We start from the raw sequence: 27,180 nt of genomic DNA, 5'->3' as shown, positions 1-27,180 counted from the left end.
GTTAACTATACCCTCAATCTGTTACATTGTTGAAGATAAAATACAGCCTCGTGTACCTTATGGCTTTTTTATTGATTATGAATATTAATAAGGTTCAACACCCCCCTTCTGTGAAAATTGTTTCTGGTTCATTGATAATTGTTTCACTAGTCATTTTACTTTGAGATAATAAAGTGAATCCGCTAAATACAATCACCAAAAAGGTGCACTGTTGAAGTCAATCCCTCCCAAACATTTTCCATGAAAATTAAGTCAGTCTTCAAGGTCAAAGTTGCAAACTTTCCTTGTTCTCTTTGTAAACACGCCTTTTCTGCACTCGTTATAATTATCAGAAGATGTTAAAGAGAACTGATACTGCTAAAGAGAAGGCTATAAAATTGAGACAATACATTTGCACAAAGTAGTTACAGAAAGCTCTAAAGTCTAATGTGTGGGATTAGAGGGAGAATCAAGAGCAAAAATAAAAATGGCCTTTGTGATAGTGTACATGATAACGATACACTAAACTGGCAGCGAGGCTCAATGTATTTCATAGATTATTGAGGCACACAATACAGGCTTCATTCACACACTACGTGGCTTTACACAGCAGGGGTTCTCGGCGGTCAGTAAACAACCACATGTTGAAGTCCCAACACATCTGCCGTACTACACCCTTATGAATTTGTGTCAGAAAATACTGCTACCACTTCAAGTTGTCTGTCCTATTTTATATTTTTTTGTATTGTGTTGATGGATGAGACGTCACCTGGGGCCTGTTTCAGAAAGGAGGTTAAGTGAAAACTCTGAGTATGTTAACCCTGAAATGAGGGAAACTCTGAGTTTTCTGTTTCAGAATGGGAGGTATGTTAAGCCTGAGAAAGCAGAGTAAGTCAAGCCTGTTTCAGAAAGAGAGGTAACTTATACTCAGAGTCAGTTACCATGGCAACTTACTCTGTGAACCTAACCTGGTCGGGAGCAGGTTTTCTTCGGGAAACCCAGAGTTTATTTCGTCTCCTCCCCTTTTTTAAAGAGGAAGTGGTATTTAATCACCTCATTCATTCTTTCGGTATTCATTCATTGCGCACATTTCAGTCACGCAGAGCGCATCAAATCAAGTGAATGAAATGGCATGTCCTTTTATGGACGATCCTGTGGATGAAGAGGCTGCATTAATCCGTAGGGAGTTGCATTTACGTCGGGAGAGGATTTTGAGACCCAGAGTGGATTTTTTGTCATATCCATATTCATTTTTATTTGAGCGGTACCGTTTTTCTTTACAGTCATTAAGATACATCCATAATCTCATCCATCCTTACATCAGAAACATCAGCCATCGCGGCCGTGCTCTAACATCCGAGCAGATGCTTTGCGTTGCATTACGTTTCTTTGCAAATGGTAGTTTTCTGTATAACATTGGGGATGCAGAACATATCAGTAAGGCTACTGTTTGCAGAGTTGTATGGAAAGTGTGCCTCGCTCTTAAGCGCTTTCTCCAAATTTTTGTGCTGTTTCCTGGGCACAAACCCGTGAAAGCCATCAAAGAGGAGTTTCACAGGATTGCAGGTCAGTGATGTATAAATCGGTTTAAATGAGGCTAACCTGATAAATGACGTTCAGTTAAGAGCATATTGCTGCGACCCCTGGAAGTAAACTAATAATAGAATTCCTTTTAGGATTTCCGAATGTGGTTGGATGCATTGATGGCACACATATTCCCATCATTGCACCTTCCGAAAATGAAGCGGACTATGTCAACAGGAGGTCCATCCACAGTAATAATGTGCAAGATTGCACCTACATGAAAATTAAAATTAGGTTGAATAACACACTCTTCTTCCAGTTTCACTTCTGATATTATAACAGTTGGGCAAGTCACTTATATTACTAACTACAACTGGCTTCTTCAACAGTGTAATTAGATTAATGTAATAATGACTATCTCTAGAAAGTATTGGTCTACTTATTACTAATTACTTTCTAAATCCCATATCAACTTCAACCACTTGAACAATACAAGGAGAGACAAGAAACTGCACTTTTAATGCTTTCAAATAAACATTATACAATTGCATGAATTATTCTTGAAAAAATATATCTTTTAAAATTTGATGTTAAATCCACTATTGTTTTATACAGAATTGCTTTATAGTTTATGCAGCATTTAATGCAATTACATCAGATTTTACTTTAAATTACGGAATTAAATTACAGTTTTTAGATTACATAGAAATTAATTACACACAACACTGTATAACAGTAATTCAAATGTAAACTTACGCATTGACTCGAGCAGCTATTTTCTCCCAAGCTAACTCTCTGTCCTTCGCCGCTGCAGCCGTGTTGCTTTTTTTTAAAATATATGTTCGTACTCTCCATATGCTTGCATAAGCACATCCAGTTCTGCTGGTGAAAAATATGAAGACCTCTTTTTGTCTGGCGCTGTTGCCATGGTGACTCGTAATATCTGCGCTCCATTGATAATGGCTTTTTATAGTTGTGGTGCACGCGCTTAACTCAGAGTAGGTCAACTCAGAGTTGATTGAACTAACTCATTTCAGCTGTTCTGTAACCGAAAACTCAGAGTTTCCCATCTCAGGGTAAGTCAACTCAGAGTTCAAGTTTTAACTCAGAGTTGGTTGAACCTCCTTATTGAAACAGGCCCCTGGTAGACAGGACTTTTGAGAGTTCTTGTTATTTAGAGTTCAAATAGAGTGAACAGTGTGTAGTAAGAAATGTAACTTGATGTTTTCTTTTTTCGAATGTACATAAGACAACGAGGCCACGTCCCAGGCTTTGGAAGGTGCTGATGTTCTGGACGTTACGAGAAAGGGTTCATTTGTCAACTCTCTCAACCGTCAGGCTGAAACTACAGCAAGTCAAACATATGATACATTTGTTTGATAGCGAGTTCTGCTTCTGCAGCCTCTCCATGCGCACAATACCCAGAGTTAAGCAGTACAACATCTGAAACGAACGACATTGTGAATAGACATAAAACTCAGGAATGTGCGTTCCTTGATATCTTCACTTTCACTTTACACCATAATATTTAAATCAGAGAGGTTTGTTTGTTATGTAAAATACTCCACGCCTGCACAGGCATCGAGGCAACTCAACTTGCGGATAACAGTCATACTTAAAGTGTATTATACTGTTATGACCCAGAGTGTCATATTAAAGTTGCAGTTCAGCTCCCTGCCTGAGGGGGTTGCTGTTATATTTTGCCTTGCTCTGTGCCTTTTTTTTTCTTGTAGTTGATTGGTCGTTGGTGTATAACAGGGATCTTGTGGACGCCAGCCGGGGCTCTTTTGCCTGTCTCTCCAGCTTCCAACTGGGCCAAGCTGGACCTTGTGCATGTTTGGGTGGTGGGGTTAGCGAGGAGATCGGTAGGGCTGAGAAGCCCATTTTGTTTGTTCATGTTTTCTCCTGTTTTCGGGTAGGGAGATAGGTAAAGACACTTGTACTTTGGTTTGTTTCATTGTGTGTTATAGGGAACGTATGGGACCTGCACAGATTGTCTTGTTTGTTGTTTTGGGCCACGCTCACCCTGAAGAGAGTTTAAGACCTCGTCCTTGTAATAGATAACCTTTGTGAACGAGAACGCTGCAGCATTGGTCTTAATTTGGGAGGTGGGGAGACTCTCGTGTATGCGGCGCTCCGGCTACCCTAGGCCGGGCGTAACGTTTACTTTGATATATTGTTGAAATACTAAAAGTAACGGAAACTTCACTTCTCCCAAACAATCGCAGCACCCTCAACCTCCGTAGCACCATTACCTTAACAGCCGTGGAACCACTCAAGCTACCTCCCTCGACCAAGTTGAAGGCTCCCTTAGCAGCCGTGGCACCTCTCCATTAAACTATATACCTCACTAGCCAAGGCTCCCTTAGGTCTTGGAAATGCTCCTATTACTTAAGGCACCGGTCCAGGTAGCTCTCTCGACCGAGTGACCGGTACCTAAACTCGTGGAACCGCTTGAGCTACCTCCCTCGACCAGCCGAGGCTAGAGCTCCCTTAGCAGCTGTGGCACATCTCCCTTAAACTCCTGTTAGGTTATAGCAATGCTCCTTTAACTCGAGACACCGGTCCATATAGCTCCTTCGACTGAGGGACCTGTACCTGAAATTGTGGCACCGCTCGAGGTACCTCTCTTGACCGAGTAAACACATGAGGCCGTTGCCACGACTCGCCGCAGCACCGCAACCTGCAACAGGAAGGGCCTCAGCGAGTTGTCACTGCCACAATTTGCGCTAGACAAAATATTTTGAATTAACATCACTGACTGTATTTTTGAATGTTGTCCCCTTTAAAGTGAAAAAGTGTTATGGATGAACAAATATTTGAGTTTTTTTCTCTCAAACATTTTTCTCCAAAAATTAGAAAATAAATCTTGGATTTGAAAAGTATAGAAATTCATACTTTTGTCATGAAGCCGTAAAATACAAAACATGAATTAAATGTAACCACTTTGCAATATCTGTGTTGTGTATAATATTTCATGGTATTCATTTCTGTTATTTATTTCAGAAGATTACTCATAACTAATCGTTATATCAGAAATGTGATTGGCTGACCAGCTCATTCACAGTTAATGAAGAGCTTCACACAGCTGTGATTAAAGGGGCGGGGCCTTCTCTGCAGATACTTGAGTTAATAAGACAGGAAGATCTGCCTGCCACTGTTAGATATTTGTCAGCTACCTTTTCACAAAGGTGTTCAGCTGAAAGGTTTCTTGGGAGGGCTGTGGTCCAAAAGATACAATATGATGATGTTGGAAGATCTTTTCCAGTCCTACGTTTCAGTAGCGCTGATGGTGGCCTTCATATGCATTCTTATCTCCTTTTTTTCCCGCTCCAAAGACGAGACGACGGAGCCTCCTGGACCTAAACCTCTTCCCCTGCTTGGTAACTTGCTTCAGATGGATCTCAAGAGAATTGACTGCTCTCTTGTTGATGTGAGTAACGCGTTTGTGAGCAAGATGATACGTGATTTCATTGACCGGTTGCACATGTGTATTTCAAACAAATAGTATTTGTTTGCCTGTTTGCAATTTGTAATAAAGGTTATTGCTTTAACACAACATGGGATCCCATTCCAGATATTAGTGTATGTATGAAATTTATGTTGGGAATTCAGTGTTCTGTTCTGGAAATTTAACATTTATCTTTCAAAGTTGTAAAGATGACTTTTTCTTGTGTTTCATAGCTTTCAAAAAATACGGATCGGTGTTCCCAGTGTACCTTGGACACCAGAAAGTTGTGATTCTGACGGGATACAAGACTGTGAAGGAAGCACTGGTCAACCATGCTGTGGAGTTTGGAGAGAGAGAAATCTCTCCTATCTTATTTGATTTCACTCAAGGCCATGGTATGATTTACCTTTGAATACTCATTTACTCTTTAGCACTAAACAAAATAATATAGTCACAGTGTCAAGTGTTGTATGTGATGACATCCAAATGACTAGTGCAGTTTAAAATAAACATACACTTTTATGCTTGAAAGGAATTCTGTTTGCTAATGGAGAATCCTGGAAAGAGATGCGACGTTTTGCCCTGACCAACCTCAAAGACTTTGGAATGAGAAAACAACTCTCTGAGCATAAAGTCTTAGAAGAATGCCAATATCTGATTGAAGTGTTTGAAAAGCAGCAAGGTATGGAGTAGAAATATACAAGGGTATAGTATACAAGTTTACAAGGACATTTCTTACGGTATAAACGAATAAGAGCAGAAAATCTTAATTGCGAGTGAATATTCCTCCACAGAGTGTTATTTTGTGTATTCAGTACACCTTTAATGCCTGGCAAATGGTACACTGTGCAAGAATCATGCCCCACTTATTCGTTTTTTTGTAGCTTTCAATGTAAGTCATACTGAGGTTTCTTATAATTGATTAAAACACAACTTTAACTTTAGTGCTACATCTTAATAATGTCCTTTTTTGTCACTGCCATTTCACAGGGAAACCCTTCTCTACAGAAAATCCGTTAAGTTATGCTACATCCAATATAATCTCTGCTATTGTGTACGGCAGCCGGTTTGAATACAACGACCCCCAATTTCTAAGTATGGTGAAGCGATCCAAGGAAAGGATAAGCGTTGTGGGCTCCACACAAATCCAGGTGAACTTCATATTTGTTTTTTTTTAATTGCTCCAGTATTAGGGGATTTGCACACTATGGCAGCCGTCAAAGGTTGCGCAGAATGTTAAACAGCACCAATATGTTACAGCAACAAGGTAAGAGTTTTATTTGTATGGCACATTAAACAACAGGGCATTTCAAAGTGCTTCACGTAAAAACATTGGAAACAAACAAACAAACTTCGAGGAGGGATTATAAAACAGAGAGGGGCGCGTGGAGTGAGTTCAGTTCCAACAATGAGCAATTCTTTCATGCAGTCAGTGAAGGGAGATGAAGAAGGGGAGGGGGGTGTAAGGGAAGGAGGGAAAGAGACCTGGATGGAGTTTACATTCTGGGAGGAAAGGACGCCTTCTCTCTGAGTGGGGGAGGAAGTGCGTCATTGGAGGCAAGTAGAGTCCTGTACACCTCTTAAGATGAATTTAAACTGATCAAAAGTGTGTTCAAATGCTAAATACACAGTTTATGGTTACATATACTGTACGTATTTGGGAACGTATAACAAATCTTGCTATTGAATTTGTTTTTATTAGTATATGAATTCTACTCAGGATGTTGATTGGTGTACATTGTCTCCACTAATCTTTGTCGCCTTCACTGCTACATCACAGCTTTACAACATGTTTCCCAGGCTGTTCAGTTGGACAAAAGAACGGCAGCTTTTTTTAAATAACCGGACGGAGACTGTCAGAGATGTCAAAGAACTAATCACGCATCTAAAAGACACACTGAACTCTCAGTCGTGCAGAGGCCTTGTCGACTGCTTTCTGATCCGGATGCAAAAGGACGAGGTAAGACAATTTCCTTTTTTTCAGCTTTCAACCATCCAAAAGACCTAATATCGTTGTGGCGTCACGAGAGGCTGGGTCCTGGAGGGACGCTACATCCCCAGAAGATGGCTGTGTCCTGGGACAGCTATGGCCCCATCTGCTGGTGGACCCGGGAACCCCACCCCTCCAGTCACGCACACCTGAGACGGATCAACACATGATGAATTGAAGGGTTTTTAAGAGTCAGAGAGAGGGAGTAAGGGGGGGGAAGAAAGCTGAAAGAGAGGAGCAGCAGACTGGGCGCCGAAGACGGGACCAGACGACGAGCACCAAACAGAACAGTAAGAGAGAAGAAGGGTGTTTCCCTGCCGGGGGGGAGACCGGTGTTTTAGTTTACCTCAAGGAGAGGGTCTACTTAAGTCTACCACGGAGAACGTTCGTTTCTGTTAGAACCCCCCGAACAAAAATAAAACATTATTTTCTGTTAACCGGTGTCCGAGCACTCCTTGAACTGTCCCGCAGAGAGCGGTGTGGCCTCCCGTGACGTCACATATGGTGGAGGATGCGGGCATAGTTCAAGCAATAATAGTGCATGTCAGATGAGGACACCGAGAGTTTGATTTCCCACTTCTCCCAATTGACTGTAGGCCCCCCCCCTCACAGAATGGAGGACATCTTGAATGCCCTTATTGCTGGACAGCAGGCCCAGATGCAAGCGAATGTGGCTCTTGTGGAGGAACAAAAGAAAGCCAACCTTCTAAAGGCCGAGGAATTGCAGCTGCAGAAAGAGATGGCCGCCCAGAATATCCGCACCATAAAGGCGAGCGACTTTATGTCCAAGATGGGGGCCACGGATGACGTTGAGGCATTCCTGCATGCATTTGAGGCCACGGCCACTAGGGAAGCCTGGCCCCGGGGACAGTGGGTTGGTCTTTTAGCCCCCTTCCTAACAGGAGAGGCCCTAAGCGCTGTTCGGGACCTGGGCCCCGACCAGGTGGCAGACTATGACGCCCTGAAGACTGAGATTCTCAGCAGAACTGGGCTCACCAAGTTTGGGAGGGCCCAGCGCTTCCACAACTGGGCCTTCCAACCAGACCAGCCTCCTCGTGCGCAGATGCATGAGCTGGTCCGGATCACGCGGAAGTGGTTAGAACCAGAGAAGAATACAGCGCCGGCGGTGGTGGAGGCCCTTGTCGTGGATCGTTACCTACGGGCCCTACCTTATGAGGCGAAACCGGTCCTCAGCCACCAGGCCTTGACCACGGCCGATCTAACCGTGGAAGCGGTTGAAAAATACCAGGCCACCACAGAGATGCTTCGGGCTGCAAGGAAAGAACCCAGGACTGCATCCCTGGCCCGCCCGGGAGGAGCCCGGCCACAGTTCTTCAACCCAGCCTCTTCAGGAGCTGCCCCGACGCCAAGGGGAGCCAGAAGTCAGCCGGGTCCAGCGAAAGTGCACCGAGAAAGAGAAACTCGAGAGTGTTACCGGTGTGGGGAGGTGGGGCACCTCTCCTGGCAGTGTGGGACTCCGGCGGACGAGCCTATGCCCACTGCGGAGTCATCCCGCTCACCACCCGCCCACCGTTCTGCCTCCCTAGTGGGGCTCATAGAGGGCACCCCAGATCGACCGCTGACCTGCCCAGTGACGGTAAATCACCATGATGTGGAGGCCCTGCTAGATTCAGGTAGCCGGGTCACCCTGGTACGTCAGGACCTGGTGGACCCAGCGTGCCTGATCCCAGGAAAGGTCCTCCCCGTCGCCTGTGTCCATGGAGACACCAGAGATTATCCCACCACCGAACTTCGACTGACCACTACCCGGGGAACCATATGCACAGAGGCGGGGGTGGTTGACTCCCTACCTGTCCCTGTCCTAATTGGACGAGACTTCCCTGCCTTCTACCCGCTTTGGAGGGAGACCCAGGAGAGGCCAATCCGAGCCCCTCGGAAGCGGGGAGGTAAGATCCATGCGAATACGCAGATGCCACCTGTCAAGTCACGCGTTCCGGCCTATGCTCTTGCAGGTGCCCATACAGACACCGAGGGGGGTCGGGATACAGGCGACGAGAACAGGGCCCAAAACAGCGCTCCGATCTCCAGTGAGGAAGACGCCCGGGTCCCCACGGAACCTCCCCCTCTCACAGGCCAGTATGGTACAGCCCAATTACAAGATCCCACTCTTACCAATGCCTTAGGAAGGGTGCAAGTAGTAGAGGGAGTGGTAATGGGGGATAGGACTAGCCCTAGTTACCCCCATTTCGCAATAAACCGGGGGTTAGTTTATCAGGTAGTTAAGAAAAATGATGAAGTGCATGAGCAGCTCCTTGTACCCCAGCCCTATCGTGCCACCGTACTAAATCTAGCACACACGCACCCTCTCGGGGCTCACCTAGGGGTAGAGAAGACTAAGGACAGAATCCTGCAACGGTTCTTTTGGCCAGGCGTACACAAAGAGGTAGAGAATTACTGTCGGAGTTGCCCGGAGTGTCAGCAGGTGGCGCCAAAACACACATATAGAAACCCGCTCATCCCCTTACCCATCATCGAAACTCCGTTTGAGAGGATTGACCTGGACATAGTTGGGCCACTACCAAAAAGCGCCAGAGGGCACCAGTATATTCTGGTCATCCTAGACTATGCCTCCCGCTATCCAGAGGCCATCCCGCTGAGGAAGGCTACATCCAGGCACATCGCGAAGGAGCTATTCCTCCTCTCAACTAGTCTGGGGATCCCAAAAGAGATAGTGACGGACCAAGGCACACCATTTATGTCCAGGGTAATGAAAGAATTTTGCGCTTTACTGAAGATTAAGCAGCTGAGAACCTCAGTCTACCATCCCCAGACTGATGGATTGGTCGAACGTTTTAACAAAACACTTAAATCCATGCTGCGAAAAGCGGTGGGGGAAGATGGGCGCAACTGGGATCATCTGCTACCATACCTACTGTTTGCGGTGAGAGAGGTTCCGCAGGCATCTACTGGGTTTTCACCCTTTGAGCTCTTGCTTTCCTACAGACCCAGAGGACTGCTGGACATTGCCAAGGAGGCCTGGGAGGAGCAGCCCTGCCAACAGCGAACACTAATTGAGCATGTCGGGGCCATGAAGGAGAGAATGAAAGCCATCTATCCCATGATGCGGGAGCATATGAAGACCGCTCAACGGCAACAGCAGGCCACCTACAACAGGTCTGCTCAACCCAGAGAGTTCAAGCCCGGGGACAGAGTGCTGGTCCTAGTACCTACTGTCGAGTGTAAATTCCTGGCAACCTGGCAAGGACCATATGAGGTCATTGAGCGGGTGGGAGAGGTAAATTATAAGGTGAGGCAACCGGATAAGAGAAAACCTGAACAGATTTACCATGTCAACCTCTTAAAGAAGTGGCACGCCAGGGAGGCGCTATTCAACGATCTACCCACCACGGAACCCAAGGACCCGGCGCGGAAAGAGGTGCAGCTGGGTCCAAACCTGTCCCCCCATCAGCGGCAGATGGCACTGGAACTGGTGGATCGTAACCGAAAGGTGTTCTCCGCGCGCCCCGGGCACACGGAAGTAACACAACATGAGATCCGCACCGTGCCGGGAAAAAAGGTAAACCAACGCCCGTACCGTGTGCCGGAGGCTCGTAAGGTGGCCATCCAGGAGGAGGTAAGGAAGATGCTGGAGCTCGGGGTAATCGAAGAGTCCCAAAGTGCCTGGGCAAGCCCCATTGTACTGGTTCCCAAACCAGACGGGTCGATACGGTTTTGCAATGACTTTCGGAAGTTGAACGAAGTGTCTGAATTTGACGCCTACCCAATGCCGCGGGTTGATGATTTGATAGACTCTTTAGGGCATGCCCGGTTTTTAACCACTCTTGATCTCACAAAAGGCTACTGGCAGGTGCCCTTGACACCGGCGTCCAAGGAGAAGACGGCCTTCGCCACACCGGAGGGGCTCTACCAGTATACCCGGCTCCCATTTGGTCTCCACGGAGCGCCCGCCACATTCCAACGGATAATGGATCGAGTCCTGGCTCCCCACAAGAGGTACGCAGCGGCATACTTGGATGACGTGGTCATCCACAGTCCGGATTGGGCCAGCCACCTACCCCGAGTGCAAGCGGTGGTTGATTCACTAAGGGATGCAGGCCTCACAGCGAACCCCCAGAAGTGCAGGCTGGCCTTCAGTGAGACAAACTACCTGGGGTACACCATTGGGAGGGGGTTGGTTAAGCCTCAGGAAGCAAAGTTGCGGGCTATACAAAACTGGCCCCAGCCCATCACCAAGAAACAGGTGAGATCGTTTTTAGGCCTAGCTGGCTACTATCGACGTTTTATCACGGGTTTTGCTACCATCGCTGCACCGTTAACAGAGCTGACAACCAAACGACACTCACGAATGGTGTGGTGGAACCCGGCGGCGGAGGCGGCCTTCGTCAACCTGAAGCAAGCGCTGTGTTCCGGTCCAGTCCTGGTGGCGCCTGACTTCAAGAAAGAATTCATTGTCCAGGCAGATGCCTCCGAGGTGGGGCTGGGAGCAGTACTCGCACAGACACATGATGGGGAGGAACATCCCATCCTCTACATAAGCAGAAAACTGCTTCCAAGAGAAAAGAACTACTCCATGGTGGAGAAGGAATGCCTTGCGGTTACCTGGGCCCTGGAATCCCTGCGATTCTACCTCCTGGGCAGACGCTTTAAGGTGGTGTCGGATCATGCCCCTCTGCAGTGGATGGCCAGGAACAGGGAAACCAACAGTCGAGTTACCCGGTGGTTTTTAAGCCTACAGGCATTTAACTTTTCTGTCGTCCACAGAGCAGGCAAAAGCCACAGCAATGCGGATGCCCTCTCCAGACGGGACGCCTTCTACACCGCCTTTGCCCCGACGAGGACGTCGGTCTCGAGGGGAGGGATGTGTGGCGTCACGAGAGGCTGGGTCCTGGAGGGACGCTACATCCCCAGAAGATGGCTGTGTCCTGGGACAGCTATGGCCCCATCTGCTGGTTGACCCGGGAACCCCACCCCTCCAGTCACGCACACCTGAGACGGATCAACACATGATGAATTGAAGGGTTTTTAAGAGTCAGAGAGAGGGAGTAAGGGGGGGGAAGAAAGCTGAAAGAGAGGAGCAGCAGACTGGGCGCCGAAGACAGGACCAGACGACGAGCACCAAACAGAACAGTAAGAGAGAAGAAGGGTGTTTCCCTGCCGGGGGGGAGACCGGTGTTTTAGTTTACCTCAAGGAGAGGGTCTACTTAAGTCTACCACGGAGAACGTTCGTTTCTGTTAGAACCCCCCGAACAAAAATAAAACATTATTTTCTGTTAACCGGTGTCCGAGCACTCCTTGAACTGTCCCGCAGAGAGCGGTGTGGCCTCCCGTGACGTCACATCGTACATAGGTAATGAAATGTGGATGTTCTTTCTCTTAGGAGGCTTGTGTCAAGGACAGTCAATACAATGAGAACAACTTGATATTTACAGTGACCAACCTGTTTTCAGCTGGCACTGATACCACAGCGACAACTCTGAGATGGAGTTTGCTGTTTATGGCTAAATATCCACATATTCAAGGTAAAGAGAGGGATGCGAATTGTTGGTGTGCATTTTTTTCCACTTGTAAAGCTTACTGTTCAAAGACAGAGTTCAAATGAAAAGTCCCATAGCAGAAACGTTTTGTCCCTTTTGTTTATAGAAATAGTTGTGAACATTTTATGCTACTGACTTTAGCAGTTACATGGTAGTAGGCTACATCGTCAGAGACATTAGGTGACTGTGGGCTGGTCTAAATGCAGAAGCATCATTGAATTTGTTCACGTGTGAGTCCAGACCAGGTGCAGGAGGAGCTGAGCAGGGTGGTAGGAAGCCGTCAGCCTCGAGTGGAGGACAGGAAGAACCTGCCGTACACTGATGCTGTTATTCATGAGACACAGAGACTGGCCAACATTGTCCCCCTTTCCATTCCTCACAAAACCAGCCGAGACGTCACCTTCCAGGGCTTCTTCATCAAAAAAGTGAGTTGCTCACACCAGTTTTATTTTGCTGGTAATAATATGTATATGCTTTAAAGAACCTTAAACCCCCGGAGCTTACAAAGGGATTTGATGGCAATCACTTTAAGTAAGTTTGATAGCAAACAAAAGCAGTATAACAGTCAAATAAAACAATAAATTAATATCAAATAACTAAATGTTTATTGTCTTCTTAAAGTCTAAAAAATCTAAATTATTACCATTTTGCAACTTACACCTCTCTCTATACCTTTGCCTACAGGGGACCACTGTGTTTCCTCTTCTTACTTCTGTCCTTCATGATGAGAGTGAATGGGAGACCCCGCACTCTTTTAACCCTTCCCACTTCCTGGATGAGGATGGGAAATTTTTTCGGAGGGATGCCTTTATGCCTTTTTCTGCAGGTACCACAACTTTGTCAGGACTTTGTATTTCTTTTGTGTTTTTACACACTAAGAGGCAGTCTTTGCTCATCCTTTTGTTCTTACAGGTCGCAGGGTGTGTCTGGGTGAAAGTCTGGCTAAGATGGAGCTCCTACTCTTCTTCAGCTCCCTCCTCCAGCGCTTTCGTTTCACTCCTCCACCTGGAGTGAAAGAGGAGGATCTGGATCTGACTCCAGCTGTGGGCTTCACCATCCCCCCATCACCTCATGAGCTGTGTGCCGTCAGTCGCTAATGAACACGAGAGCTGGAGTATGGCGTCACACTGGTGACCATGGTATGAACAGGGTTTAACTCACAGGCAGCAGAAAAGTACATCTATGAGCGGTCTCACTCTAGATACGTGATAACACATCAAGATCCCTGCGGATTGTTTACACCAGTGCCGAAAATACAAAAAATAAACACATATATGCTCCTGCTTCGGTTTCCTGTTCATTATTTTGACGAATTAATGTTCGTGGTTGCGTAGATTAGTTTTTCAAGGATTTTCTTTTTTGTATTAGTATTGCAGAAATCATATAATGTATTGGCCTACTGTAAATACATTAAGAGATGCCCTTTCCAATAGCCAATACCTGTAGCTTGCATCTAAATATATCATGAACTTAGTCATTATTTTGGTGATTACTTGATTTATTTTTTTCTTTGGTTTTTCAGAAATACCAAATAAAATGTAATGATCTTACTATTTCCTTCTATGTTTTTGGATGAAAAAAGAAATCAAGAACCACAACTGCTTGAACTCGATTAGTTAGAATGGGTTAAAATGTTGTACATTTTTTGTCAAAATTGCCTTAGTGACAAGATTATTCATTGAATAAATAAATATTGTCTGTTTTTCTCCATCTTCAATCCTTTATATACATTTATAACATTCTATCATGACAGTCTGACCACACGTGTGCTGTCCTTTATTTACCCACAGAGTTTTCACTGGTTAAAACGTTTTAACTGTCAAATTTCAATCTCTTGTGGGGAATTCCCTTGGGCTGAGTCACCATTGGACGTTGCGAAAAAGGGTTGAGGGTTCAGCCTGACTTGGCTCTCTCAAATGTCAGCCTAAAACTAAATTATTTTGAATAATATGTTCAAAAAATGAAGAAACACCAGACAGACGGAAGACATCTTGGAATGAACAGTTAAAATTATTTTATTTAAAAGTATTTAATAAAGGAAAAGGGGTTGTGCTAAAAATAACATCTTTGCTGAGGAGTGTTGGCCTCTACACCCAAAAGGCCAAAGGACAGCGAACTGGAGAACAATGGCTGCCTTCAAATATTTCTAAAGATCAGTAAAGGTCTGACCGTTAGTGGCCACGCCCCCTGGGAGTCGGGCCACCCCCCTCTCATCACTTTATTGAATCCATATCGTGGTTGTATTTTGGTGTGCACTAAATGCATTTTATTTATACTTTATTTATGAACCTGGTGGTCAATTTATTTTTTATATCCTACAATGACATCACTACCTGTTTTCTTTTAATTTTGTACCCTTTAAAGTAAAATAAGTATTATGTATGAACAAATATTAGATTTTTGGTGTCTCGAACATTTTTCTCAAAAAATCAGAAAAAAAGTCTTGAATTTAAAAAGTATAGAAATGTATACTTTTACCATGAAACAGTAAAATACAACCACTTTGCAGTGTCTGTTTTATGTATAATATTTCATAGAATTTTTCATTTGTGTGTTATTTATTTCAGAAGATTACTCATGACTAACTGTCAGAAATGTGATTGGCTGACCAGCTCATTCACAGTTAATGAAGAGCTTCACACAGCTGTGGTTAAAGGGGCGGGGCCTTCTCTGCAGAAACTTGAGTTCATAAGACAAGAAGATCTGCCTGCCACTATTAGATTTTTGTCAGCTACCTTTTCACAAAGCTGTTCAGCTGAAAGGTTTCTTGGGAGGGCTGTGTTCCAAAAGTTACAATATGATGATGTTGGAAGATCTTTTCCAGTCCTACGTTTCAGTAGCGCTGATGGTGGGTCTCATATGCATTCTTATTTCCTTTTTATCCCGCTCCAAAGACGAGACGAGGGAGCCTCCTGGACCTAAACCTCTTCCCCTGCTTGGTAACTTGCTTCAGATGGATCTCAAGAGAATTGACTGCTCTCTTGTTGATGTGAGTAATGTGTTTGTGAGCAAGATGATACGTGGTTTCAATGACCGGTTGCACACCTGTATTTCAAACAATTGGTATTTGTATGCCTTTTTGCAATTTGTAATATAGGTTATTGCTTTAATGCAACATGGGATCCCATTCCACATATTAGTGTGTGTGTATGTATGAAATTTAATTTCTTCTCCACTGTCATGTTTAAGGCAGAATTGGAATATGTGCTTCTGGAACTAACATTAAGAGGTGTTTCTGTCTTTTTTTTCCATGTTGGGAGTTCAGAGTTATGTTCTGGCAATTTAAATATTCTATATTTTATATTTTATTGTAAGTTGTAATGATTACTGCTTGTGTTTCATAGCTTTCCAAGAAATACGGATCGGTGTTCACAGTGTACCTTGGATCCCAGAAAGTGGTGATTCTAGCTGGAAACAAGACCGTGAAGGAGGCACTGGTTAACTATGCTGTGGAGTTTGGAGAGAGATATATCAGTCCGTCTAGCCATGACTTCAGCGGTGAACAAAGTAAGTAGTACCCAGCTGATTTAAGCAATACTTACTCCTACTATTAGATGGTTTAGGCAACGTCCAAATTTGAATTAATGACAATGTTAACATAACACAGCTCAAAGTTGACCACTGTAATAGAATTTCATTTAATTTCATCCAATAGTTGTAGGGATGTCTTTGTCTGAACAAAATCCATAGCAAGAACAGACCTGAAGAAAGGTTGTGGATCTGGGTGGCAAAGCAACAGGGGAACCAATGTCCAGATAAATAGTAGACTAGTAGATAGACCTAGATGTTGGCTCGTAGTATTGAAACAGGCCTCTGCACGCTCTGACTACTAAAATGTGGTACACAACGTTTGGTGGCTTCAACTATGTTGAGCTGATAATTAGTAAATACCTGCCTATTTATAATGTCGCTGGTAACCGTATTATGAAAGCAAAAGGGTACTTGAAGCAGTACTTGATCTTCATTATTATTATTATTACACATCAAGGGTGTTATGCCCAACGCAGAGTGGATTAAGAACAGCCCCTTGTTACCTCATTGCTTAAATATGCTGTCATGTATGACCGTTGACGTTCTTCTGATATTTATGTGCAAAGTGAATTCCCCCAAAGAAAAATAAACGTCATCATTGAACTTTTTGCTGAAATATTCCTTAAAATATCCAACACGAGAACATATGTTTTTGACAAAAGAACTTTATTTCACTTCAGGGAATGGAATCTTGTTTGGCAACGGGGAATCATGGAAAGAAATGAGGCGTTTTGCCGTGAGCAACCTGAGAGACTTTGGGATGGGCAAAAAAGCAGCAGAGGATAAAATCATTGAGGAGATTCAGTATCTGATCGATGTGTTTGAAAGACATGAAGGTAACTAGTCTCCTTTATAGCATTATGTCTTCACAAGAATTTCATATTGGTATCCTTTTTTTACTTCATTCATTTTTTCTTCATAGGTCAACCCTTCAGTAATGCCAAGTCAATAAATTATGCAGTCTCCAATATCATCTCTTCAATCGTCTTTGGCAGCAGATTTGAATACAGTGATGAAGAGTTTAAACTCATGGTAACCCGAGCAAATGAAAACCTTCAGCTTGCAGGTTCTTCTTCAATGCAGGTACCATTTTGTTTCTTTTCATTAAAAAACTATGATGTACCTTTTTGTGGGTTATAATGAGAATTACAGACTAGGTGGCATACTGAGTTTTTTAACTGTACCTTCATAATAAATAGATAACAAATAAAATGCTGAACCTTTTATTCTCTTTAAATTCCAACAGTTGTTCAATATGTTCCCGTGGATATTTCGGTGGGCGAGAAACAGGATGCGTCTCAAGAGGAACGTTGCTGAAAACCGAAATCAAATGAAACGGCTGATCGGACGTCTACAAGAAACCTTGAATGTTGAGATGTGCAGAGGATATGTGGACTCGTTCCTAGCACACAAACAGAAGCTAGAGGTATTCTTGATAAAAGTATTATATTATATTTTTTTTACGAAAAAGTTGAAATCTCTTCCCTGTTAAGGATTTGAAGATTACGGATTCACACTATAACCTTGATAACCTGGTGTCGACTGCTGTCAGCCTCTTTGCGGCTGGTACTGATACGACAGGAACTACACTGAGATGGGTTCTGTTGCTCATGGCCAAATATCCCCAAATTCAAGGTAAGTAATATGCTTGGACCTGAGATGCAGTCCCCAACTGTAAAGTTGAAATATTTAAACTTAAACTACAGTGTCTATAGTGTATGGGTTGTTCCTTCATTTACAATCCAGGACAATTTGTTCACTGAAAGTAAACAGTGAATCAAATGCAGTGACAAAACAATCTGCAGTTTGTGACAGTCAAAGAACTGCAGTGCACTACACTTGCACTCAATGATGGTCAACAGAGTATTCTACAAACTCTTAGCTTCACAGGGAGACCCTGCTAGTACTGCTAGCTACTATCATAGAAAAAGAGCGCTTCTATACTCTTGCTAGTTTCTTAAGATTGCAGCCCCACTTTTTACTCGCAAACAGTAACTTGAAAATTTAACTGTAGCTTAAATTACAGATTGATTTCCTTCTGCCCATGATGTAATCCTCATTTGAATGCTGTTCCACCTCGGAAAAGAATGTTTGGCCAAAATAGAAAAATGCCTTAATTTCTTTACCAAAGTGAATTGTTCTACTGGTCTGAGTTACACAATAGCAGTGATATGGTAATTATCTACCATAGGCCAAACATTTTGATGGAGCAATAGCAACGTGTTGCAAAGGACTTGGTTCTTGGACTTTTGGTAAAAATAATCACGTTTTAAAGAATGCTTAACTGCTGCTTTGTTTTTAGTCCCTGTCTTTTCTAATCATTTAATCATTTCCAGACCAGGTCCAGGCAGAGCTGAGCAGGGTGGTTGGAGACCGTCAGGTGAGGGCAGAGGACAGGAAGATCCTGCCCTTTGCTGACGCTGTCATCCATGAGACACAGAGATTTGCTAATATATTTCCCATCGCTTTGCGTCACCAAACCAGCACAGATGTGACATTTCAGGGCTATTTTATAAGAAAGGTAAACCGTCTTTATGATAATGATGAATTATGCATCTGGAAAGCTGTTTAAATATAAAAGTTTATACTGCATTTTAAAACATTGTAATCATGATCAATGTGGCTTTCTCAAGGGGACCCCCGTGTTTCCTCTATTGACATCGGTTTTGTGGGATGAGAGTGAGTGGGAGAGCCCACGCACCTTTAATCCTGCCCATTTCTTGGACAAGGACAGGAAATTTGTCAAGAGAGACGCTTTCATGCCCTTCTCTGCAGGTTAGTGAACCAAGCCAACACTTCTTTCCAATACCAAAATATACTTTCAGATTGTCTAAAGGCTGTTCCCTCACAGGACGCAGGGCGTGTCCTGGAGAAGGTCTGGCCAAGATGGAGCTCTTCCTCTTCTTCACTTCCCTCGTACAGCGCTTCCGTTTCACTCCTCCACCTGGAGTGAAAGAGGAGGATCTGGATCTGACTCCAGCTGTGGCCGTCACCCGCATGCCTTCACCTCATGAGCTGTGTGCCATCAGTCGTGAGGGAATTCAAAATGAGTAGATTATTTAATATGTAAATGAGAACAATTATTTAAAAGCTGTTAGAAAAGCCATTTTCTTCTTTGATTCATTAGCGAAACATCAATGTGTTTAAAAGAAGTCACCACAGGATTGACAACGTTTTTGATTCATGATATAATTTGTGATATTATTGACAAGTCAATGTATGTATTGACTGTTCTCTGCAAGAAGACTGGATTCTGATTGGCTGCTGAGTGTCTATTCAGCCGTGATAAGGGAAAACAAAGTGGTTGCAGTAAAACTGTCTCCAATTCTAGCGTGAGGGATATTAGCTTTTCAGGAAACTACCCTGGAAGCAGTACACAAAGTAATCCATAAAATAAACTAACAATTTAAAACTTGACCTTGATCCGTCTGATTCACTATGAATATTAAGGTTCAACACCTCCTCTGTGAAAATGGTTTCTGGTTCATTTATAATTGTATCACTAGTCATTTTACTTTGAGATAATAAAGTGAATCCGCTAAAAACAGTCACCAAAAAGGTGCCCTGTTTTGCCTTGATTTCATTTTCATGGGAAATGTTAGGGAGGACTTAACATTTCCCATGAAAATTAAATCAGTCTTCGAGTTGCAACTTTTCCCTGTCATCTTTGTGAACATGCCTATCCTGCACAGGCTATAAAATTGAGACATCACAATACATTTGTGCAAAGTAATTACAGGAAGATCTAAAGTCTAATGTAAAGTGTGGGATTAGAGGGAGAATCCTATGGAAGTAAATCCGTGCTATCGGGGGTTGAAATAAAAAGTTGATTGAATTTCTAGCACTGAATATTTATGCATTGAAATTATGTACCTGAATGTTTTTCAACATTAAAAAATAAAATAAAAAATGTTGAAATATTCGAAATGGAGGCTACAATATTCAACCCCAAAAAATTCAACCTTGGCACACCAACATCCGGAGGTTACAATATTCAAACCAAAAAATTAAACCTTGGCACACCAACATCCGGGACATTAAGGAAGAGCAATCGATTCTAGATTCAAGATCAAGAGCGTGCGTCAAGTTAAAGGAGCGAGCACCCAAAACACCTTCGGCTTTCGGATTGTAAACATTTCCAATAATAACGGGGCTTTTACTCTTCTTCATGCCATCAGTGTGGCAACGTATGAAGAAATACATAAAAGAACATATAATGTTCACCTTGAACCAAAACGTTTGCTTGCCACTGACGATATACAACTCTATTACAACTATACAAGTCATTAAGAAACCTATAAGCTTGGTTGGCCGAGTGTGTAGCGCAGCTGCTTTGTGGCACAATGTTATTTTGCGCGACACGGTTCGAATCCCGGTTGTGGCGGACTTTTAATAAATGTTCTTTTATGTATTTCTTCATACGTGGCAGTGACGTGGTGCTCACTTATACAATCTTAATCGCTGCAATGGATATGGGATGCATTTTTGAACATTTTCAGCACAATATGTTTGCAAATGTGTGACGACTCAATTGACGGACAAACACGCACCCTTAGCCAAACCAGTAGTTCAAAAACCCGTAGGCACGTAACACCGTCACTGAAAATGGGTTCTCGTTTCAGACTTTATGAGCAAAACTTTGAGATAAATTCTAAAGCCTCGCATTAAGACGTACATCCCTTTATGTAAGACTCTGCACTACTTGCAGGTCACTGTGTTGTGCCAGATCCTCAATAAAGTTTAACCATGGCCATGAAGACTCATTAAACGTCACGTGGACTTTGAATGCCGCTTAATAGCCAACTGAGATCGGCTTGTGCCGCTCAGAAAAAGGATCCTTCCACCGACCACTTCCGCACTCGGCGCTACTGCGGTTATTCCTGCATGTCCTGTCGGGTTTATGTCTATTACGAAATCTTACAGACACAAACCACACTGATGGCATGAAGAAGAGTTAAAGCCCCGTTATTAACGGACATGGCTACAATCCGAAGCCGAAGGTGTTTTGGGTGCTCGCTCCTTTAGCTTGACGCATGCTCCTGATCTTGAATCTAGAATCGATTGCTCTTCCTTTGTGTCCCGGATGTTGGTGTGCCAAGGTTGAATTTTTTTGGGTTGAATATTGTAACCTCCGGATGTTGGTGTGCCAAGGTTGAATTTTTTGGGGTTGAATATTGTAGCCTCTATTTCGAATATTTCAACATTTCTTTTTTTTAGGTTGAATTTTTTTGCGGTGTTTTAATGTTGAAAAACATTCAGGTACATAATTTCAATGCATAAATATTCAGTGCTAGAAATTCAATCAACTTTTTATTTCAACCCCCGATGGCACAGATTTACTTCCATAGAATCCAGAGCAAAAGAAAAATGCCCTGCAGGGGTCCTTGACGGTCAGTAAACACGCACAATAACTCGTCACAGGTTAGATTCAATGTCTGGTGGGGTTTGGTGTGATTAAACTCCTGCGGCTGCCAGGTTGGCCCAACTCCCATTGATCCAACCACATGTTGAAGTCCCAACACATCTGTCCTACTACACACTTATGAATTTGTGTCAGAAAATACCGCTTTACCACTTCAAGTTGTCTTTACTTTTTCATAATTTTTTGGAATTGTGTTGATGGATGAGACATCACCTGGTAGACAGGACTTTTGAGAGTTCTGGTTATTTAGAGGTCAAATAGAGTGAACAGCATGTAGTGAGAAATTAACTTGTTCTCCTTTCTGGAAAGGAGCAAGACAATGAGGCCACGTCCCAAGCTTTGGAAGGTGCTGATGTTCTTGACGTTGCGAGAAAGGGTTCATTTGTCAGCTCTCTCAACCGTCAGGCTGAAACTACAGCAAGTCAAACATATTGTGGCGAGCTTGACCAGATGAATGAGACAGGAGACTGGTATGACTTTTACCCAAATGGACCTTCTCCCCGTACCCCATACCTTCCCCCACCCCACTGTCTTTTAAATTCCATGCTGTAACCATTACTCACCCGGTTCAATTAAACATTGTTGTCCTCTACCGTCCACCAGGCTCCTTGGGCCACTTTCTGGAAGAACTGGACATCGTCCTGTCAAACTTCCCTGAAAATGGCCCTCAGCTCATCCTCCTAGGTGACTTCAACATCCCGACAGAGAAGTCATCTGACCTCATACTCCTACTTGCTTCATTTGCACTGACACTCAACCCCTCCCCTCCGACTCACAAAGCTGGCAATCACCTTGACTACATCTTCACTAGGAACTGCACTACAACTAACCTCACTGTAACGCCGCTGCATGTCTCTGATCACTACTTTGTCTCATACTCCCTTCCGCTCTCACCAACTAACGACCCCGCCCCATCAATCAACTCTATACCGGTCCGCCGTAACATTCGCTCACTCCCCCCCCCCCTCCCTGGCCTCCTCCGTTATATCAGCTCTCCCCGCAACCGACTCTTTTGCAATTTTGCATCCGAACGTTGCCGCAGAGACTCTCCTAACAACTCTGTCGTCCTCTCTCGACTCGCTGTGTCCGCTTAAGACTCGACGGGCTGGCAGATCCCCTTCAGCGCCGTGGCTGACTGAACCGGTGCGTGCTACGAGAGCCACTCTGCGAGCATCTGAAAGGAAATGGCGAAAATACAAACAACCTGATGACCTGCATGCGTTTCAGTCGCTTCTGTCATCTTTCTCTGCCTCCATCTCCGCTGCAAAAAGTGCTTTCTACCAATCCAGAATTGAGTCCTCATTTTCCAACCCCAAAAAACTATTTTCCATCTTCACTAACCTCCTCGAACCCCCCAGTCCTCCTCCCCCCTCCACCCTTCTCCCAGGAGACTTTGTCACCTACTGGCCCCAGAAAAATAGATGACATACGCTCCTCCTTCTCCAACCCACCTCCTTCCAGTTATATCGCACAGACCTCGCCCCAATCGCCCTCACTACCGTGTTTCACACCCCTGTCCCCTGACAAAGTCCTTACCTTGATAACTTCTGCCAGTCCCACCACCTGCCCCCTTGACCCCATCCCATCCCATATCCTACAGTCGATCGCCCCTGATCTTCTTCCCTTCCTCACATGTCTCATTAACAATGCTTTGTTATCTGGCTGTTTCCCCAACACCTTGAAGGAAGCAAGAGTTAACCCATTTCTGAAGAAACCCACCCTCAACCCTTCGGAAGTAAACAACTACAGACCCGTATCCTTCCTTCCCTTCCTGTCCAAAACAATTGAACGAGCCATCTTCAACCAACTCTCCTCCTACCTCCATAGTAACAACCTCCTAGACCCCCACCAGTCAGGCTTCAAGACGGGCCATTCCACAGAGACTGCTCTCCTCGCTGTCACGGAACAACTCCACGCTGCTAGAGGCGCCTCGCTCTCCTCCGTGCTCATCCTACTGGACCTTTCTGCAGCATTCGACACAGTAAACCACCAGATCCTTATCGCCGCCCTTCAGGAACTTGGTGTCACAGGATCCGCGCTGTCTCTTCTCTCATCCTACCTTGACGGTCGCACCTACCGGGTAACTTGGGGAGGATCAGTGTCGGAACCTTGTCCCCTTACAACTGGAGTTCCTCAGGGCTCCGTCCTGGGTCCCCTCCTCTTCTCAATTTACACCAACTCCCTTGGCTCCGTCATTTGCTCGCACGGTTTTTCCTATCACAGCTATGCCGACGACACCCAACTAATTCTCTCCTTCCCCGATTCGGACACTCAGGTGGCGGCACGGATCTCTGAATGTCTGACTGACATCTCCCAGTGGATGTCCGCTTATCACCTGAAGATCAAACCCGCCAAGACCGAACTACTTTTCTTCCCTGGAAAAACCTCGCCCACCCAGGACCTGACCGTTAACTTCGGCAACTCCGTGTTAACGCCCACTCGGAGTGCCAGGAACCTCGGTGTGACACTTGACTCACAACTCTACCTGACTGCCAACATCGCAGCGACGACCCGACCCTGTAGATACACGCTCTACAACATCAGGAGAATACGTCCCCTTCTCACTCAGAAGGCGGCACAGGTACTGATTCAGGCGCTTGTCATCTCCCGCCTTGACTATTGCAACTCTCTGCTGGTGGGTCTCCCAGGTACCGCCATACGACCACTGCAGCTCATCCAGAATGCAGCAGCTCGACTGGTCTTCAACCTTCCGAGATACTCCCACACCACACTGCTTCTCCGTTCACTTCATTGGTTACCAGTAGCTGCCCGCATCCAGTTCAAAACATTGGTACTGACGTACCATGCTGTGAATGGATCGGGTCCAGTCTACATCCAGGACATGGTGAAACCCTACATCCCACCTCGCACACTTCGATCTGCATCTGCAAAGCGGCTTGTTCCTCCCTCACTGAGAGAAAAGCACTCGACGAGATTGCGACTCTTTGCTGTCCTGGCTCCGAGATGGTGGAATGAGCTCTCCGATGACATCAGGACTGCAGAGAGCCTCTACATCTTCCGTCGAAAACTCAAGACACACCTCTTTAGACTCTACCTTGACTAAAACACTAGCAAACCGTAGCACTAACAAATCATAGCACTTAAATTGTACTTATAATGGCACTTTTCTAAAACATGTTTTGTAACTGCTTATTTGATGAAAAATGTACTTTCTTGTTACTTGTTTTCTGAGTTTGTATCTATGTGGAAATGCACTTATTGTACGTCGCTTTGGATAAAAGCGTCAGCAAAATGACATGTAATGTAATGTAATGTACTTCCCTTCCTGTGTTTCATACACCGCAAAACCCCAGGAAATAGACACTTTATTAAGGCGTTGAACAAAGAACTTCACCCACAGCCATACTAAGTTGGGTCATGCGGCCCACACTCCTACACATCAAACTAACAGTAACATTTGAGCAGAACATAACAGAACCTAGAAAAACACACATAAACTTAAACACTAGAACATTAACATAACAGATAGAGATTTAAATGCATCTAAAGATTGTCCCATCATGCAATGCACCAGCGCCGCCTAACTCAATCTGCTGCTCCGATCGCTACAATATGATACATTTGTTTGATAGCGAGTTCTGCTTCTGCAGTGTCTACATGCGCACAATACCTAGAGTTAAGCAGTACAATATCTGAAAAGAACGACATTGTGAATAGACAGAAGACTGTCTGCCTTATCTTCACTTTCACTTTACACCATAAGATTTACATCAGAGAGGTTTGTTATGTAAAACACTCCACGCCTGCACAGGAGTCACAAAAATAAAGAACACATTTTTCTCAAAGAAATAGAAAAAAAGTCTTGTATTTAAAAAGTATAGATATTTATATTTTTACCATGAAACGGTAAAATATAAAAGATGAATTAACTGTAACCACTTTGCAATGTCTGTTTTATGTATAATATTTCATAGTATTTTTCATTTCTGTGTTCAGCTACCTTTTCACAAAGCTCTTCAGGTGAAATGTTTCTTGGGAGGGCTGCATTCCAAAAGTTACAATATGATGATGTTGGAAGATCTTTTCCAATCCTACGTTTCAGTAGCGCTGATGGTGGCCTTCATGTGCATTCTTATCTCCTTTTTTTCCCGCTCCAAAGATTAGACGAGGGAGCCTCCTGGACCTAAACCTCTTCCCCTGCTTGGTAACTTGCTTCAGATGGATCTCAAGAGAATTTACTGCTCTCTTGTTGATGTGAGTAATGTGTTTGTGAGCAAGATGATACGTGATTTCAATGACAGGTTGCACACGTGTATTTCAAACAAATGGTATTGATTGATTGATTTGATTGAAGCATTTTATTTCTTGAACATGTAGACATTAACAAATAAGATTTTTAAAAATCAACATACATGTAGCCGGGTGAAATGGGGGCAGGAAGGTTTTCGCGCTGCTTAACGTTCGGACGTACTGCCACTTTAAGTGCAGGGAACAGAGTTAACGCGGGATTTGTAGAACGGGACCTGGCGGCTACTTACAACAACAGACTATTGCAAGCTAGCATCGGCACTGCTCTAGAAGTGTGTTTGTTCAGCGAGTCAGCGTAAGTGTTTGTCTAATAATAAACCTGACTTACCATGTAAATTGTGAGTAATTAACTGTTCACCGAGTGTTCCTGGGTTATGTGCTACTGTCTCGTTTAGAGCCTTAAGGGCTGTACCTAACAGGTGGTTTAGCAACACAAGATGGTTATCTCTTACCAGTTTCTCGAAGTGGTGTGCTGGTGGCTTCTGCTGTAGCCTGTGGTGATGCCACACACACGGAATCAGGAGTAGCAAGTTCTAGAACTGTGGGATGAATAGCAGGTTCTGGAACAGTGTCCTTGAACGCAGGCAGTTCTACTGAACCGGGGAACGACTCCGTTTTTTCTAGCGGTGGAGGCTCCAACTCAGCGTGACAGCCCAACATTTGATCAGCATGGCGTCTCCAGTGTTCTGATGATCCAACATCGACGGCGTATGACACAGGACCGGTTTCTGCGGATACTACGCCAGACATCCACTTCTCAGCTCATGAGGTGCACTTTCGGCCATTTAGAATGAGTGTCCACGACCACCATGAACATTTGGCCAGCAAAATCGACATGGATTCTCTGCCATGGAGCTCCAGGCCATGTCCAGGGATGGAGAGGTGATGGACCTGGAGCTTTCTGGGTAAGTTGACAGGATTGGCAGGTCTTTGACACTTGTTCAATTTGTGCGTTGATTCCTGCCCACCACATATAACTACGAGCGACGGGCTTCATTTTCACCACACCAGGGTGTCCGGTGGAAAAGTCCATAGGTTTTAGCACCTACTACACTAAGAAGAACAACAACCCTCTTGTCTTCCTCAATTTCGTTTGCCATAACAAAATGTTCAAACCTTTCCACGTAGGTAGCCCATTGTTCGCTGTTTCGTCGAATGGGTCGATTTGATCGATGAATCCCCATGACGCCATGTTAGCAATCGTCCTCTCTCGCTAGCCGGCGCGCTCAATAGCGTTTGCTAGCAACTCTTCCTTCAGGCAAAACTTCACTTTTCACTTTCCACTCAGTCAATACTGCGGCCGAAACAACGCAGGTAAATTAAAGAGCATCCTCGTCGCCAATTAATGTTATGTATTCGTGGTTTCCACTTTAGAGTACCTGGTTAATGCGAAGGATAAACGGACACGTCTTCATGGCTTGAACGGTAATAGTTTACTGAAGCATAAATTGAATGGGTGAGCTACATACAAGTCATTAGCACAGTGGCGCCTAGTGGT

General features: G+C 44.3%; 2 protein-coding genes across 2 annotated transcripts; both read left to right on the top strand.

Annotated features, from left to right (window-relative positions):
• Window positions 1-4,624: 4,624 nt before the first annotated feature.
• Window positions 4,625-13,938, top strand: LOC134132967 (cytochrome P450 2K1-like). The gene is made up of 9 exons (XM_062566015.1): window positions 4,625-4,940; window positions 5,188-5,349; window positions 5,487-5,636; window positions 5,945-6,105; window positions 6,735-6,914; window positions 12,304-12,445; window positions 12,701-12,885; window positions 13,145-13,286; window positions 13,373-13,938. The coding sequence occupies exons 1-9, from the start codon at window positions 4,745-4,747 to the stop codon at window positions 13,555-13,557; spliced, it is 1,503 nt and encodes a 500-aa protein (XP_062421999.1). The 5' UTR covers window positions 4,625-4,744; the 3' UTR covers window positions 13,558-13,938.
• A 1,227-nt stretch (window positions 13,939-15,165) lies between these two features.
• On the top strand, window positions 15,166-19,114 carry LOC134132962 (cytochrome P450 2K1-like). The gene is made up of 9 exons (XM_062566004.1): window positions 15,166-15,449; window positions 15,805-15,967; window positions 16,672-16,827; window positions 16,914-17,074; window positions 17,238-17,417; window positions 17,485-17,626; window positions 18,328-18,512; window positions 18,625-18,766; window positions 18,843-19,114. The coding sequence occupies exons 1-9, from the start codon at window positions 15,258-15,260 to the stop codon at window positions 19,043-19,045; spliced, it is 1,524 nt and encodes a 507-aa protein (XP_062421988.1). The 5' UTR covers window positions 15,166-15,257; the 3' UTR covers window positions 19,046-19,114.
• Window positions 19,115-27,180: the final 8,066 nt, after the last annotated feature.

This window comes from Pungitius pungitius, chromosome 12 (assembly GCF_949316345.1).
Source record: "Pungitius pungitius chromosome 12, fPunPun2.1, whole genome shotgun sequence".
NCBI lineage: Eukaryota > Metazoa > Chordata > Actinopteri > Perciformes > Gasterosteidae > Pungitius > Pungitius pungitius.
The sequence above is the reverse complement of the archived record's forward strand: the minus strand, read 5'-3'. Positions and strand labels throughout refer to the sequence as shown.